We start from the raw sequence: 16104 nt of genomic DNA, 5'->3' as shown, positions 1-16104 counted from the left end.
TTCCTCTTTTTGCCCTGACAAAAGTTGGAATGTTTGGAAAAATCCGGAGATGAGCTCGACGCTCCGGGTCACGCCACGGCGGACCCTATCGCGGGAAAGGCCATTCCGGAGCGCCACGACAAGGATTTATGCAAGAGTACGGCTTCCGCGTCGTCGGACGACCAGAACCTCCGGACCGACGGCCGACCTCGAAAGCAAATTGAGGACGGCGACGCGAGAGAGCGCCCCGGAACGGACGCGCCGCCCCGTCCGGACTCGGAAGGGGACCGGAAGCTCGCTCGGGAAGCGCGGTTCCCGGTCGGCCGGAAGGAAGACGGGCCGAGCGAGGCCGAGCGCCGGATCCCGCGTCTCAAAGAAGAGCTCCCCGGAAAGGCGGCGCTTCCGGAGAAAGAGCGGCGGCTCCCGGAGGTTCTCCCGGAGAACGGCGAGGCGGCCGACGCGGGGAACGGCGAGCGCTCCCTTCTCCGCCGCTTCCGAGCCACTGAAGCCAAGATGACGGAGATGGAGAGGAAGCTCCGCGCCTTGGAGCTGAGCTGCGACCGTCTCCGGGCGGAGAACAGAGCCTTGAAGGAAGCCGGGACGCTCGGCGGTCAAAACGCCCCGCAGAACCGAGCCCTCGGGCCCGCGGACCAAAGAACGCAACGTCTTCTAGAGTGGACCTTGCTCAGGTGGAAGGTTCTGGACAGGTTCCTGGAAGTCGCGGACAGACCGGATGTGGGAAAGGCAAAGACGGAGAACCGGGAGGACGCTTCCCGCCAACTGAAGCCGGAGGAGCTTTGGAGCGGGCTGTCGGACGGCGCCGACGCTTCCCGTCTACGAGAACAAAAGCGAGAACTTCCGGACGACGCGGCGCCGCGTACGATTCCGGAAACTCAAATGACCGCGTTCGGTCGGAAAATTCCGGCGGAAGACGAGAGCCCCGCCGGTTTAGATGGGAAACGCGTTCCGGACGTTCCGGGAAGCGTCGGCGGGGCGTCCGACGATCCCGAAACCGGGAGAGCGCCGGATTCGGGCGGCGTGGAATTCTTGGGGACGATGGTCCAGATCATCTCGTCCTGGATGGACGCCACGTCCTCTGGCGTGCGGGAGAAAGCGGGAATGACGGCGGAGCGTTTGCGGGCCACCTTCATTTTCTCCACCGAGGCGGCTTTCTGCTGTCACGTGACCAGCAAATGCGACCGCCTGCTGGAAGAAAATGCCCAACTACGACAGCGGCTCTCCCTGCAGGAGACGCGAGCGGTCGACGGCCGGACGGAGTGGGAAGATGCAGGAGAAGGAGAGGAGACCGCGTCTACGCTGATGGGCCGCGTGAGGGATCTGGAGGAGCGGCTGGCCGCCGCCGGACAAAGTCTCGCCTCCGATCGGATCCGACATGACCGGGAGATGCAAAAGATGAAGGTAAGGGGTGCTCCTCGGCTAAACGTTTGCGCTACTTTTGAGTGCATGGGTCGCTTTGAGAAAAGTTGATTAGACAGACTGAATTGTTTTGGATGCTTCACACACAAAAAAAAAATGCATCGGTCGAAGTGGTGCGCCACGTTTGCTTTCCTGGGCTTCAGTGTCTCTCGAACGTTTATGGAAACGCATCGGTCGTAAACTCCGATTGGTCTTGGATATTGGGTCCCTCGGGTTCACGCCAAATGCATTGTTCATCAAGGAAGAGAATTGGCCCCTTATGCTCAGTGTCTTTCCGTTTGGTATCAGGCGGAGTGCGAGCGCAGCCTGGTCGCCATGGAGGACTGTCACGCGGCGGCGGTGGAAGAGCTGCAGCGGCGACACCTCCGGGAAGCGGAGAGCCTCCTAGCCCAAAGAGACCAGATGCTGAAAGAGGAGGCCGTCGCCACGGCGATCGGTGAGACGCCAGAACGGAGGCCGCTCGCGCCAACTTTCCTGGCAAAACAAAAACGTGGCTCGACGCTCCCGACGGCCACGTTCTCATTTCTATGCCTTTTTCCGTCCGCCCGTCTCGTCAAATCGTCCGGGGTCAGCCATGGAGGCCGTTGAGCGCGCTCACCGCGTGGAGCTGGACAGGGAAGTGCAGAGGCGATGCCAAACCCTAAATGTGACAGGAAACGCCCTGATGGAGGAAGTCTACAAACAACACAGGTACACGTCGGCCGGCCGGCCCGCGGCAGTCCGTTAGCACGTGGCGCATGGATGTGTGCGCGCACGCAGTGAGGAGCTGGCGGGGTGTCAGCGGGAGCTGGCGGATCTTTCCTATCGCTTTACACTCAAGTGCGTGGAGATGGCCCAAGTGACTGAAGAACTGGACGCCCAGAGGGAAACGCTTAGTCGACAGCAGAAAGAGAACCAGGACCTAATGGAGCAAAATCAGGTCTGTCTAAACCCGATCGGGCTTCGGTAGACAAATCCTTACGGTTATCCCTTAATCTAAGTACGTTTAAAGCCGAGATTTGAACGGAACAACTCTTCTTTATTCAGTGTGCTTCTCAGCATATGTGTCACCGACACATCACAGAGATTCCTTTTATACGGTAATACCACACCCACAGGAAGTGCACTCTATGGCAACAGCAGTGTGATGTCACACTTACGTTTCTAGTTCAACTTTCTTAACGTGACGTCGTGTCAAAATCCGGCCGCCACGGCACCCCAAATACAACGGGCGCTAAATGCAGCTTTAGCGTCTTCTTGGAAAGTTGCCGTTTAAAAAAAAAAAAAGCCTACTAACCCTTCAGCTGCGTGTATGGGAGTCCACCAAATGGCTTTTCTTTGGTGCCCCGCGAGCATTATCGCCGAGCTTTTCTTTGCGGCTAGCCACGGGCGTCGCGTAAGATCTCGTCGTTCTCTTCCAGGAGCTGAGCGCTCAGCTGGCGGCCGAGGTCAGGCGGCTGGACCAACTCCCCGCGGACGGGCACGCCGCCGGTCTTTATAAGATGGAGGTGAGCGCGGCGACTACTCTATACAGCGGGATTTGTACGTTCCCGTGCAAAGAAGCTCTCGGGAATGAATACCGCACCTGTGTTTGGAATTCCATTTTTGAAGTCTCAAATGTTGCATTGTGATTCTAGTTGTTGCTGCGCGTGAAGGAAAGCCAGCTCCGGAGCGCCAGGCGACAGTCGGCCGCTCTGCGGCAGCAGCTGCGAGAGGCTCAAAGTCGGCCGGGATGACGATCGACGGAAATGCCCCGCCCTTTAAAAATCACGGCGGCATTTTGTACGTTTTCAAAGTGTTCTCGTAAATATTTCAGCTTTTTGGGTTAAAAAAAAAAAAAGACGTCTTTATATGTATCCAACTGTTTATTATGTATTTGTGTGTCACTCATAATAAAGCCTAAAAGAGAGCATTTTGTTGTGGGGTTTACATTCCATTCAAATAAAAAGATGAAACAAAAGCCCCGCCATTTGGAAAATTTGAAAGCGTGTTTTACAAAATACATAAACCAATGGAAGGAATATTTCAAAATGGTTTGATAAAATAACCAAAACATCTTTAAATAGCAAGTAATGTTGCAAGGCTAGGCTATGGTACTTGAACTTGTTGGTGCTTTTTAGGCTGACGTGTGCTCGCTAAGGCCGGCGCCATCCATCATGCTTGCTATTAGCTTGTCCGGTGCTAGTCTAGCTAGCTTACAGCGATGCAATGGCCCGCAGAGTTGGAAGGAGTTGCAAGTAGGCAGAGCGAGGAAAGCTGCACCGCACTTTAGCACAGTAATCATTTTTCCAAATGAGTAGTTATAGTTAGGACTTTAAGAGGTCGACCCCAAAGCTACAGTTTTCATTTTTTTACCTTAAAGGGTACCTTGGACAGAAAGACATGTAGTTCTTAAAATATGTTAGTACGAGTAACAATAATTTGATATCAAAACCACTCCTAATGTTTTCGTTTTAATAACATTTTTTCAAAACGAAATTAGTAGCTCACCATTGCTGTGTCATTGGCGAGTGTTTAATGAATAAGAGCTCAAGACAATGACTGCGTTTTGTCCCTCGACTGACGCCGTAGTAGTCAGTCACAACAAACAAGACTTCTGATAATGGCTCCCAGCATCATAGTTTGTATATTGTGACTATATATTGCCATCCAGTGTATTTGTTGAGCTAAACGAGTTGCTAAAATAATTCAAAAGAATTTGACCAAACTGAGTCAATTTTCTGTCTATTATGCATATGTGAATTTGTGTTCTCTTTGCATTGTTGTTGAACTGTGTTAGAGTAGGGCCTCATTAATACAGATTCAAGAACTTTTCTTTTTGTGACACTATTTTTTAAGAGAGATGGATTTTTGTTGTATTTTCACTTTATGATACCGATGTTTGTTGTGAAGGAGTCGCTGAAGCTTATGCTAACAAACGGGGCGGCCCGAGCTACGAATCTGAACGCCTGTGTCCACTGTCCTTTCTCTCTGCTTTACACCCCATTGTGCATTAAAGGAAAACTACGGTGTCAGTCAAGGGACAAAACACACTCATTGGCTATAAGCATATATGCTTTAGGCAAGCAAAACATTATACACGTCTATGTTTGAAGTTAAAACAAGTCTTGCAAAAACCGTCAAAAAACAAAATCGCATGAAAATTTTAGTCTATAGAGGGCACTCATTGGTTGCCACTGATGGTGCCAGACATTCAGTCCATTTGGACCGGGAGGGGCCGACGAATGAACTTTCATACGCCCCTCCCTCCCAGTCCCAATGAATTGGACATCTAGTGCAGTCATTAGCAGCCAATGAGTTCACTAGGAAGTGACCCAAAAATGGCCCACAATTAACTGGAAAATCGTGAGCCAGTGTGCACTTATATAGGTGAATGAATATGTCGACGTGGCCGTTTTACTTATGAACCTTTAGGTCACGTGCTAAACTAGGGCAACTCGTTACTGCTTTGTTCATGGCATCTTTTGACGACGTGGCAACAACAATAAAGAGGAGACACAAGTGTATCTTTTTGTCTTTATGTCTGTGTTAAAACAGTGCGTGTTCATTAAGACACAAAGCAGAGATTGCATTGAAGGCACATAAAAACAGTGCATTATCCACGTTTCCGTCCCCCCCCGACACTCGCGGCCGCCGCTCAACGCGAGCAAAGAACAATTCTTTGGGAAGCATCGTGGTCACGTTCTGCGTTCCTTTTTTTAAGACGCTAGCATAACGTTTCCGTGGCTTCCGCTTTTAAAAGCAAACAAAACAGTTCTAAAAAGACCGTCGTTTAAGTGTTTGTACTCGCTCGAGCTTCCTCGTCGTTCACGTAAATGCTCATAAAAAAATTTTTTTAAAAACAATAGTGAACTCGTTGACCGCCGGTGACCTCGGTCCAATTCTTTTTAAGCGGGAGGGCGAATAGTAAATGATGTTTCCGCGCAGTTGTCGGCGACAGATGTCCGATCCGTTTGGACCCACGCCGGCCGATCCCCTCCCGTCCCTCCAGATGGTACCACTATTGCCCTCGATGAAAGACGACGAGTAAGCGTTTGAATCCAGTTTTTTTTTCTCTAGTACGGGTTTTGATGGAGGTTTACGGTTTCAAAAGTCTTAACAATCATTGAGGACGACAACAAAGGGGAGAAAAAAAAAAAAGACCCGTTTTCTTTTGCTTCATTTGCTGTTTCTGAGTGTGTATCATATTGCCTCTGCAAAGCCCTTTGAGACAACGTTGTTGTGATCCAGGGCTATACAAATAACATTGAATTGAATAGATTGGAATATTCCAATGACGACTCCGTCTTTTCGTTCCTGTGAGTGCGCCCCTTCGGGACTTTAACAATCGACTTTTCCCTGAATTCTCAGCCTCCGGGATAGCGCGGTGACGTCCCGCTATTTGATCACAAATAAGGATTGGCGGACAGCCGAGTGTGGGGAAAAAATGTTTTCCAAACGTATGAGAAAATCGCTGTCAATGACAGAGCCAATGGTTGAAATGACTCTCACTATCCTGTAAAGTTCCAGTTTGGATTCTTTCCAAAATCCCCCACCCATCCTCCATTTGAGCGGATTCTCGTGTCACCAAGTAGGGTCAATTTAGAACAGGAAGATAATAAGTAAGCGTTCAGTCAAGGGGAGGAACGGCGCCCTCACGTGCGTCCGGGTCCTAGCGCGCGTGGCGTTGGCGGTGGGCGAGCGCCACGGGCCGCAGCTCGGCAACGCGCTGTCGCAGGTGGGACATGAACTCAAACATGGTGGCGGCCAGACTCTGGTGGATGAGGTAGCGCGGTAGTCGACCCTGAGAAGAGAGCGCGCGCAGGGTGACTGGGATTCATAAAGCGTCGGGTTCCGTTAGAAGTTTGTCGTCAGAGTTCTCCTCACCTTTAGGTCTGTGTTGAGGATCCAGATGAAGGTGCAGACGGATGGGTTGCCGCTGGATTTGAGGACCACAAATCCGCCCGGGCCGTTTTCTCCCCTGTGGCGGAAGAAGTCGTAGCAGAATGTAGCGTTCCGTCGACAATAAAAGGATTTTGCCCCGTTCGGTTCCTCCAACACTCTGAACACAGTGCTTATGACACCAAAAAGTATGTTTATTTCAGATTTCACGCTGTGTTTTATGTTCCTGAATGAAACGGACCAGTCATAAGCCATTGTTTTATATATTCAATTTTTGAATCCCACGCCATGAAAACGAGTGACTTCCGGCTTCGGTCTCGGGTTTAGGACGAATGCCAATGTGAGCTCACCCGGGTCGGCGCCTGTCTCACAATACAGAATTGCTTTGTATCATGCAGATGGACCCCGGATTCAGCTGATTAAATCCTTAATTTTTTTGCATCGCGCCAGCCAAACGGCCGCAGGCTTTTGTAGCTGCACCAGGGAAAGGCGTGTGAGCCTTTGTGGTTTTCAGAAATTTTCGCCCCGAGATCAGCCAAGACAAGTGTGCCACAACTGTGGGACCGTTGGACGTACGAGGAAGGGAGTAAACATCGGGTTTGGTATTATGTCAAATACTGGGATCATGGCACACGTTTTAATACGGAGGTGGCCTGTATTTTGTGGCCGATTGTCCACCGAGAACGCCGCTCGGCCGACGTCTTGCCGCGCACCCCCCAGCCGGGAGAGCGCCGTACTCGGCTTATTGCCCTCTTCGTGTGCCCGGCGTTCTGTCAAATTTTGTACCCCATTACAAATTGCAACTTTGTGTTAAAAATGGCCACGAATACAGCGATGACAAAGTAAACGCTACAAACTTTCTTTAAATACAGGACTATTTACCTACGTTTGATAACGGAAGGACATGTAGAAAAGTCCTCCTCAGACACATCCTGCTGTGTTGGCTGCACAACAATTGCAGCCGCTCTCGTATGATTCTCTCGCCGTTTACGTCTTCGCCGTGTAGTAAAGCGTTATTTCACGCCATATTCGTGTTGACCGTGTGGCAGATACGCGCTCCTCCGACAGCGGCCGGTTTGTCCGGCGGTCATTGTCCAGCCGCTTCCCCGCAAACGAGCCGTCTGCCCGCAGCGGGAGAACGACGAGCTCCGACTCGCTCGCCGCCGGGCGGGCCCCGCCGCCATCTGAAATGATCCGGGACTAGTTTTGTGTGATTTTTCGCTTCAAAGACTTTGAAACATCACTCGGTTCGGGTTACCGTGTCGGCTAGCTGTCACGCCTCTTGGTTTGTTTATATTCTCCGAAGCCGGAGCGGGGAAATGACAAATGCCCGACTAACTACGGTGGCATAAAATATCGTTTGGGAGGTGCGACAGTAAAGGTGAAGTCGACAGTTTTGACCGTTATGGAGTCATTTGCCCATGTCGTACTGAATAAATGCATTTTTATGATTTCATATTCCATTTAGTCGAGACTTATTTGTCATGACCATACCATTTATTTAACAATTGGGGGAAAATACTGAGATAATTAGAATATTCTGTAAAAATATTTGCCTCTTTCTGAATAATTCCCCCTCAATTGTAAATCAAATGAAACCATGACCCTGCCGACGTCATCTTCCTGTTAGGGATGCTAGAGCCCTATAATGGTGGGCGTGGCTAAACGGCGGATTAAAAGACGAATTTCTCGCCATCTGCGCGTTGCCAAATTGTTGTATACAGTCGAATCGTCTCAAAATATGATTATAATTCACATAATAATGCTATTTAAGACTTCTTTTTCATCCTCTCGTACGCACTGTAAAGGTGGAACCGGTTTGTGTGCCACAGGGGAATTGAAAAGCGGTTGTTTATTGTAAAATGCAGCTGGACAGAAAAAGATTGACAATGCTAGAAAATGCTAGCTTTGCTGCGATGGTTGGCATTTCAGGGTCACGTTTCGTGTCGATTTGGGGGCATTTCCAGGTCCCTACCTATTGATCATTTTGGACTCAATGTTGATTTGGGGCCATTTAGGAGTAACTTCCTGTTGATAATGAGTCACTTGGCTTGGGAAATCAATAGTAGAAATAAATAGCTCCAATAGGGCCAATGGAAATCAATGGCAAATTTTGGCAATTAGAAATGAATGGGTATGTTTTGCCCAAACCTATATCGAATGCTTTCAAAGGTTTTGGCTGGGAAGAAATGCCATTGAAGAGGAAGAATTAAAAAAAAAAAAAATTTAAGCTAGCGACCACTGACGCGGCGGATGTTTTCCCAACCTGACGTAACGTCCGCCGGGCGCCTGGGCGTCGTGATGGGCGGCCATGCCGGCGGACAGGTAGCGGTCTCGTTTGCGCTCCACCCGCCGGACATTGACAAAGTCCCTGCGTAAAAAAAAAAAGGAAGGCGCCAATGGTAACAGGGTCAGGGAGGACGAGCTAAGAAGAAGGCGCGCTACCGTGGGGACACCACTCCCCCGGCCGCCCCGGCCGAGACGTCGTACGTCACCAGCGTGTTGTCGTCCACTCGCTGCAAGATCTGAGGAGGCGGGAAAAACACCTCGACTATTTGATTTCAATCAGTGTGCTTATTATTAAACCCTGGAAGATGAAATGAGGGTCACCTGGCAGGCGGAGACGGTTCTGTTCCACAGCACCATCTTCTCGGGCTGCAAGATGACCTCCTGGTACACTAGCTCTGCAGGACACTGCACCAAGGCCTTAGAGAGCACAAAACAGAAGCCGGATCCATCAGAATGGGGAATTTCTTTCAAGTGGGGACTCCGATCAAATGACAACGGAGAAAAATCTCTTCGCCTCACGTGAAGCCGGAAGCGCACTTCTTTCTAATCGGTAAAGACCCTTTTAACACAGCATCTCTAGTTTTCGCTCTTCATCGACCGGAGCGTTAGCTTCAAAGACCCGGGGAAAAAAAACGAGCGCCGCGCTCACGGCCAAACCCCGAAAACAAGATGATCGTCATCGTACGCGACGATGAAAACGGCCCGGTATATATTTGAAAACGGATGATCTCGCGCCGTCAATGAGAACGGAACGACGGCAAACACGCACGAACGGGCCCCCTCACCTTGAGGATGAATGTCTTGCCGTGGAAGGGAATCTCCAGGGTGTAGACTGAGTCACCCGCGTCCTTAACGACACACAAACAAGTCGTCAAACGGTAGGTAGCGGGAAAACAGGATTTTCATCGTTCTGTGCAAGTCAAGTTACACAAAACAGGCACCCGGGGGAAATAAAACTCAATCAGTTGGTAAAAAGTCATTGGGAAATTTTGTTTCTACGCCGTACCCGTCCGTAGGCCTCCTATCGAAGCACACAATTGCGGTGCGCTTAAACGTCGATTTGCATGTGCAACTATGGACTCATTTAAGTGAAGCTAAAGTCCGGCCAACTTTTGACATTGGGAGTTTATCATTTAGGCGTCCTTTGGATCCGCCGACCCCGTGGCGCGGTACGGCTCCCGTTCGTTCGAGGGGAGTCTTGGAGCCCGGACAGCAACGGCGCGAGAGAGCGTCGGACGGACGTCAACTCTCACCGTTGCCGTCCGGGCTTAATGTCAGGCATGAAAATGGGTCAGGGGTTAAAAAGGTGAGAAAGAAATATGTTCCACTACACTAGGGCTGTCCCAAACGACTCATTTTCTCCCGATTAGGTTAATAATCTCTCTTTTTTTTGAATACTAATTTAGCTATTACATTTGTGATTACGCTTATTAATTCACAAAAACATTTTGGAACACTTTATTAAAGTAAAAATAAACAGGTAAATAACAACAATAAATCCCAAATAAACAATGAGGTCAAATCCTTATGGACTAGTGCAAAAGAACGGAATGTAAACAGATTTAGAACACTGACTCCGCTTTTCCAACACAACGCAAAACAATTCTTAAAAAAATATATCTATCGTTAATGTTACAGGAAAGTAGTATAATAATACTTCATTGCCAGTCAGATTTTTCATAAAGGGTGTCATTTTAAAGCTATTATTAGTGTAGAATGTGGGATTAACTCCAGAAATCGCTATTTATATGACGAGCTTTTATCTTGAAATATTCACCAGAAGTACGTTCGCTAAACCGCTAACCGTAAATTTTACACTAAAAAAAAAAAAAAAAAAAAAAACTCTTGTTGTCATTGCGTGTGGTGTCAGTAATCCATTTTTTTTTTATTTGCAAATGCTGTTAACCAGCGATTTTTCATGTTTGCAGCGGTGTCACCTTTTAACCGCAAGTTTGCATTTTGGAGAAGAATGTTTTATAGCAGGCAAAAGTAGGTTGTCTTTTTTTCCCCATTAGCCTTAATGTAGCAATGCTAACGTTTACAGTGTTTAATGTAGATGCATTTCCTTATTCCGTATGTCTGAACTTTAATTGATGACCAATAAACATCTGTTAAAGGAACTGGAGTCTCGCACGCACAAATGTAGGCACGCACGCGGCGATAAAACACAGCCGTGAAAATGACCACCTTCATTTTTATTTACCGTGCGATATATAGACTCATTGCATATCGTGACAGGCTTAGCAACGTCAATAAAACGTCTTTGGTTAGTTAGATGGACTTACGATGTGCGTCTTCCAAAACGACAACTGGGTGACGGGCGGCGCTTTAGGTGTTCATTCACGGCCGAGGTGCACCCGAGCCATCATTGAAGAGACGGGACACAACAGTGTACCCTCCTTTGTTTCGCACGTTTTGGCCACTGTGGGGCGCTTTTTGCCGCTTTCCAACGTTGAAAAAAAACCCCTTCCGAAAACCCCCTTTTTTCGGATCTACACAATTCACGTAGGTCACCCTTTTTGACTTCAAAATGGCGAATTTCGCCGAAAGGCCAGAGATTTTTATGCCGGTTGGAGGGAGGCTCATTGAGAACAAAAAACAACGTCGAAGCTATCATTAAAAACTACCAATAGACACACTAAATGCTTTTCATCATTTGCTTAATATGAATAAGAGCAGATTCTAATGGTTCGATTGGAATTTTGTGTGCATTTTTGTGGCTTCCCCCCACATGTCAAAACCATGTACGTTAGCTTGGTTGAAGATGAACACCAACCCCGCTCGGTTTCCATTTGCTCTTTTACAATCAGCTGACGACCAAAGTCAAGCGGGGCAGACCGTATGTACATGTGCCTTTAGGGAGTGAGGGCAAGTTTGGAAATGAAATCGCTCACGTTGTTCTTTTCAAATTTCCAGTTCTCTTCCTGGGCGAGAATCTGCTCCACGACGGTCATGGCCTCGCGTCCTTGTCGCACCAGCTCCTTCTCCTGCGGACGGACGGACCAAACTCGGAGAAAAGACACGCGGCGGCGGCGACAAGACGGGATCTTCTTCGGAGTACCTGAGCGGTGACGGCGCGCCGGCCGAGGCCCTCCTCGTCGAGGTCTTCCTCGGAACCTGAAGAGCGGAGTAGAAAGTCGGCCGATAGAAGGGGGAGATACCGGTCGGCCTCGCGTTACCTGCGACGGATTCGGGCGGCGAATAGAATTGTCCGTCGGACACGGCGCGAGGATACGTGGAGGGGGCGCGCTCGCAGGCCGCGTTCACCGCCGCCAGGTAAGCTGAGAACCAAGCGGACAATGTCTATAAGCTTGGAGTTTTTTTTTTACCCCGGGATACATTTTGAAAACGACGGCCGTGTCACACCTCGCTCGTCGTCCGCCTCCTGCGTGAGCACCTTAAAGTCCAGGAACCACGTCTCCAGCCAGGCCACCACAAAGGAAGTGATGGGCAACACATAGCCAAATGCATTCTGAGAGAGAAGCTGGACGGACAGAAATCGTGACACGCTAACATCAATGTTACGTCGGTTTAGGCGCGGCCGCTCCGTCGAATGTACTTTTTCCGTTTTTGAATGTATTCTGCGGGTCCGCTAAAAATTTTAAAGGCCGCAAACCAGACGCTCGGCAGACGGCCCGCTACCGGCTAACGGCTATAGCGGAGGTCTCTTCCTCCGTTACAGTGTAGTGTCGTTCCAATGTCGTGAATGCATTTTACCACTCCTTATGGCCTGCGAGAATACAGGCTAACGGCGGCAGCGATGGTCGAGCCGCACCGCCGATAAATGCGAGCCGGTTAACCTGGCTCGGTGTCGCTAAGGTGTGTAAACTAACCCATGCATTGCTCTAATGTTTATGGCGGAAAACATTCAGGTGACTTGAAGTTCCGCTCTGAGACCCCCAATTTGGACAAATTTCAAAATTGTCCAATAAGCATGTGTGATACATCATCGGAAAGCTTAAAATCGCAATTTTCTGGGCAAGAAAAATTTTGAACAGGAGGGCATTTAAAAACAAATGATTAAACCGCTAAACCCTAACTGGAGGTGAGAGCATGAGAGAGCAGAATTAAAGACGCCATGATTTTAACGCGTACTTACCTTGTTTCAATCCAAAAACTCCATTTAGCATTTATCATCAAGTGTCAAGACACAGATGTGAAAGCCGGATTTTGGGGGGATTTTATGGGTGAAACCTGGTAATATTACAAGGGTCGCCATGCAGAAATCCCAGACGTCAAGGAGTGGTCGAGATGTTCTTTTTCACATATTTACCCTTTTAAACGGTTTTTGTTTCCCAATTTTTCTTTGTTTGGATCAATTATTTATCATCTAAAATATCGGGGAAACTGCGACATTAACAAAAAATAAATAAAATTAAGCCATAATTATGAGGTAGTTATCCGTGACTTAATTAGACAGATTTTTTTTCATAGTGGCATCCTTTGTTTAAAAAAAGTTTAAAATATGCAAGTGAATCATTTTTTAAAGTTTTTTTTTTTTTTTTAATGAAATGTTAGACATCAATTAATGATTCTAAGCTAAAAATGAGGGACATTTTGAATAGTAAATATAATTAATTACCTTCGATTTATGAATGGGTTGAAACAAAAGCGGTTGCGCGATGTCTGTAAAAGGGAGTTTCCAGGGTAAAATGGAAAAATTAAAAATCGTTTGGGGGGGCTTCATGCGCCATGAATCTGCTACGGAGCATAAAGACATATTGTTCTATCAAACACAACAGTTCTTTTGGCTTAAAATACTGCATTTTATTTTAAAGAGGGTGCAAGAGCAGAAACGGCTTTTTCAGCCTTGGCTGTTTTCCGCCATATATTTGCTTCTAAAAATCAATCCATTCATTCACGAATGCAACATATACCCCCACTGCTGGAAAAAACAAAGCCCTCCTAGGCAACGATCGACGGCATTAGATTTGTAGCGAGCGTGTCGATGGGGTGACGCCAGACTTCCCTATTGCGGGCCTTCCCTTTAATAAAAGGTGACTGAAAGCGCAACTGTTAACCGGAGCACTTTCAGCAGCCGTCAAGCAGAAGTGAAAACATTTATGAGGTCGAAAGTGTGCGTCGCACGTCGAAGAAGTCGTAACGGCACTCACATTAGAAATGATGACCTTCACCACGAGGAAAACGCTGGTCACGAGGGTGGTGACCTGCAAGGGTGTTTTGTTTCAGTTTAGGAGGTCCGCTGTCCGGCACACGCCGATGAAATTGAATGAAACGCGACTCACCGCGATCACCCACCAGTGCCTTAGCCGAAAGGCGGCGTAGCCCAATTGCAGGCACAGAAAACGGAAAAGCGCCAGGAGCTGTCGACAACAGCGCGCGTCTCACGCATTTTGGCATAGCTCATTTTTTCACTGGCTTACTTACAAAGATGTCAAAGAAGGATGACTTAAAATGGTAGCGGACGACTTCCTTTTCCAAACTGTCCCAGATGGAGCTGGAGATCTGCACGAAGAGAGTCACAAAGTTGAATTGGACAGACATTGAAAAAAATAATAATAAACCTTTCCTCTCTCTGACTCCCTCACATTGAGCTCGATGATCCACAGCAGCGATATGAAGAGCAGGTCAAAGGTGACGAAAAGGCAGAAGGTGCGGCGCACGTCCGAGATTCGTTTGCGCCGGGCGAGCGGCGGCGGCAGGTACGGGGACGGCAGCGATAACGTGGTGGAGTACGACGCGTTGAGCGAGGCGATGGCGGGCAGGCTTCCCCCGAGCTCCCCGTACTCCGCGCCCGGCATTTTCCCCGCGTCGCCTTCAAACGAGCAATCTTTTCAACAACTATTGCTAACTAAGTATTGCCTCGCGAGAGGAAGGCCATCTGAAAAAGACTGGACTTTGCTTAACTCATCGATGACAGCGGACGTCCACCTCCCTGAAGTTGGCCCCTCATCAGATGCAAATTGATACAAAAATGTGTAGTAAACGCGGGGCCGCGAGTCACGTCATCGGTCGAAATGAATGTCTCCAGCCCCCCCCCCCACAGTTTACTGCAAAAGGGACCCGAAGGGGTGCCATTCGTTTGTGCTGGTTGTTGGGACACCCCTCTGTTATTGAGAGCTGTACGCGCTGTCAGCCGCGGCAGTTGGATACGGAAAAGCTGCGATTGACGCCATCACTCGAAATGAATGTCTCGATATCTGTAAAACGATAGCAGCACAAACGACAATTTTCAGAGCACAAACGTAGCATAAACAAATAGCACCATTTCGGGTCCATTTTGGGGGCTGTGTGACGTCATCACTCGAAATGAGTATCTCAAAAAAGATAGCAGTTTTTAAAGTTTTGAAGTGCGATTGACACCGTTTTGAATGAAAATGAGGGGCTGTTGACCTCATATTGACCTATTAAACAATTGTTAATATCTCAAAAACGTTAGCAGCACAAACAAAACTTTTTTCAGCACAAACGAATGACATGATTTTTCTATAAATTTGCATCTGATGGGGGCCAACTTCACGGACGTCGGACGTCCCAGCCGTTGAACAGAAATAGACCGGACGTCTATTGCCGTCAATGAACGTCAACGGTCATAAAGAAAGTAGGTCACTAACAGGTGAGGCGGCGTGCTTTGGGCGATGATGTTCGGAAGCTTCCATTAAAAAGAATCCAGGATTTGCCAGCAGAGTGCTTTACAAGCCTGGCGGTTTTATTGTTTGAAGGGGCAACGTTTGAGAGCCACTCAACGGAATAGTGAAAAGTAACAACATCGCGGGTGTACATATTGTCACCGCCTCTGGCGCAACGGCGACATTTCGCGGTCAATGTGAGAACAATTCTGTCACGGCTCTCTTCCATTGCACCGATCAACTCATTTGTTTCCTTTGACTTTTTCCAAAAACACGCGGAGCTTCTCAGCTACCAAGCTTTGCAAAGTTTACTGAGGAAAAGCAACCCTGAAATCCAAATGAAAATGACTGGAAACGTAATAACTATTATATTTATTGTATTCAGATTATTTCATGAATAATCTCCGAAGAATCAGTAACAACAAAAGCTTGTACAAGTAGATTTTTTGTAAGGGTTTCTTGACCATGATCATTCTTAAGCATCGTCAACCGTGAATCGCCTTTCGCACACGTTAGCCACACGAAGAAACATCTGTGTAGTGTACTGGTGAGGAGCTACGATCCAGTCAAGATGGCAGGCAGGCGACAAAACCGACACACGACAATACGTCATTTCTAAAACATTTGGTAATAGGGGACAACGTGCCTTAGTAGTGTGTTTACAGCTGCTAGCAGCCGCTTGAGTTAGCTCCCGTTGCCTTCTTCTTCTTCCCTTGGCTAGCTTTGAGTGGAACGTTCCACGAACGCCTTGTTCTGTCATATTCACTTGTGTCTTCATTAAAATGACAATATAACTTACTTGTTTTACCGCTTCATCGTGGCAAAGGCAAGTTTTCCTAGCAGTCTTGGCGACCTTACGAAGAGGAAAAGTAACAACGAAAGAGAAGTCCCCTCATCTTAGTCGGCTGACGCTAAATCACGTGATCCTGCCTGGCACCCCCACCCCCCG

General features: G+C 48.2%; 2 protein-coding genes across 5 annotated transcripts in view; one reads left to right on the top strand and one right to left on the bottom strand.

Annotated features, from left to right (window-relative positions):
• The window catches only part of LOC130931921 (myosin phosphatase Rho-interacting protein-like), a 26863-nt gene extending 23469 nt beyond the window's left edge, over positions 1 to 3394 (top strand). Inside the window, exons 14-19 of one of the 2 annotated variants that reach the window (XM_057861140.1) lie at positions 25 to 1398; positions 1705 to 1852; positions 1989 to 2106; positions 2176 to 2335; positions 2817 to 2903; positions 3033 to 3394. In XM_057861140.1, the coding sequence (XP_057717123.1) occupies positions 25 to 1398; positions 1705 to 1852; positions 1989 to 2106; positions 2176 to 2335; positions 2817 to 2903; positions 3033 to 3131 (1986 nt within the window). In that variant the 3' untranslated portion in view covers positions 3132 to 3394. The remainder of the gene's footprint in view (positions 1 to 24; positions 1399 to 1704; positions 1853 to 1988; positions 2107 to 2175; positions 2336 to 2816; positions 2904 to 3032) is intronic. The other variant, XM_057861141.1, reaches the window with a different exon arrangement.
• stard3 (StAR related lipid transfer domain containing 3) lies at positions 3021 to 16104 on the bottom strand. Of its 3 annotated transcripts, XM_057861142.1 has the most exons (15): positions 15955 to 16104; positions 14115 to 14341; positions 13954 to 14031; positions 13812 to 13889; positions 13680 to 13733; positions 11932 to 12049; positions 11745 to 11846; positions 11627 to 11682; positions 11460 to 11552; positions 9351 to 9413; positions 8887 to 8982; positions 8722 to 8801; positions 8543 to 8647; positions 6262 to 6355; positions 3021 to 6178 (listed from the first exon to the last, which is right to left on the bottom strand). In XM_057861142.1, the coding sequence occupies exons 2-15, from the start codon at positions 14325 to 14327 to the stop codon at positions 6047 to 6049; spliced, it is 1362 nt and encodes a 453-aa protein (XP_057717125.1). In that variant the 5' UTR covers positions 14328 to 14341; positions 15955 to 16104; the 3' UTR covers positions 3021 to 6046. The 3 variants fall into 3 exon arrangements, with proteins under 3 accessions (XP_057717125.1, XP_057717126.1, XP_057717128.1); XM_057861143.1 differs by lacking the exon at positions 9351 to 9413; XM_057861145.1 differs by lacking the exons at positions 13680 to 13733; positions 13812 to 13889.

The sequence above is a fragment of the Corythoichthys intestinalis genome, chromosome 16, assembly GCF_030265065.1.
Source record: "Corythoichthys intestinalis isolate RoL2023-P3 chromosome 16, ASM3026506v1, whole genome shotgun sequence".
Classification (NCBI taxonomy): Eukaryota; Metazoa; Chordata; class Actinopteri; order Syngnathiformes; family Syngnathidae; genus Corythoichthys; species Corythoichthys intestinalis.
This window is presented reverse-complemented; position numbering and strand designations above follow the sequence as displayed.

Bases quoted from the DNA above. Each gene is read 5' to 3' on its own strand.
- stard3 (XM_057861142.1), bottom strand. From the start codon at position 14,327: ATGCCGGGCGCGGAGTACGGGGAGCTCGGGGGAAGCCTGCCCGCCATC. The intron at 8,983-9,350 runs GTGAGGGGGCCC...GTGCTCTCTAAG, and splicing joins GCAAGACATTCATCCTCAAG to GCCTTGGTGCAGTGTCCTGC. The intron at 8,802-8,886 runs GTGACCCTCATT...CCGCCTCCTCAG, and splicing joins GAACCGTCTCCGCCTGCCAG to ATCTTGCAGCGAGTGGACGA.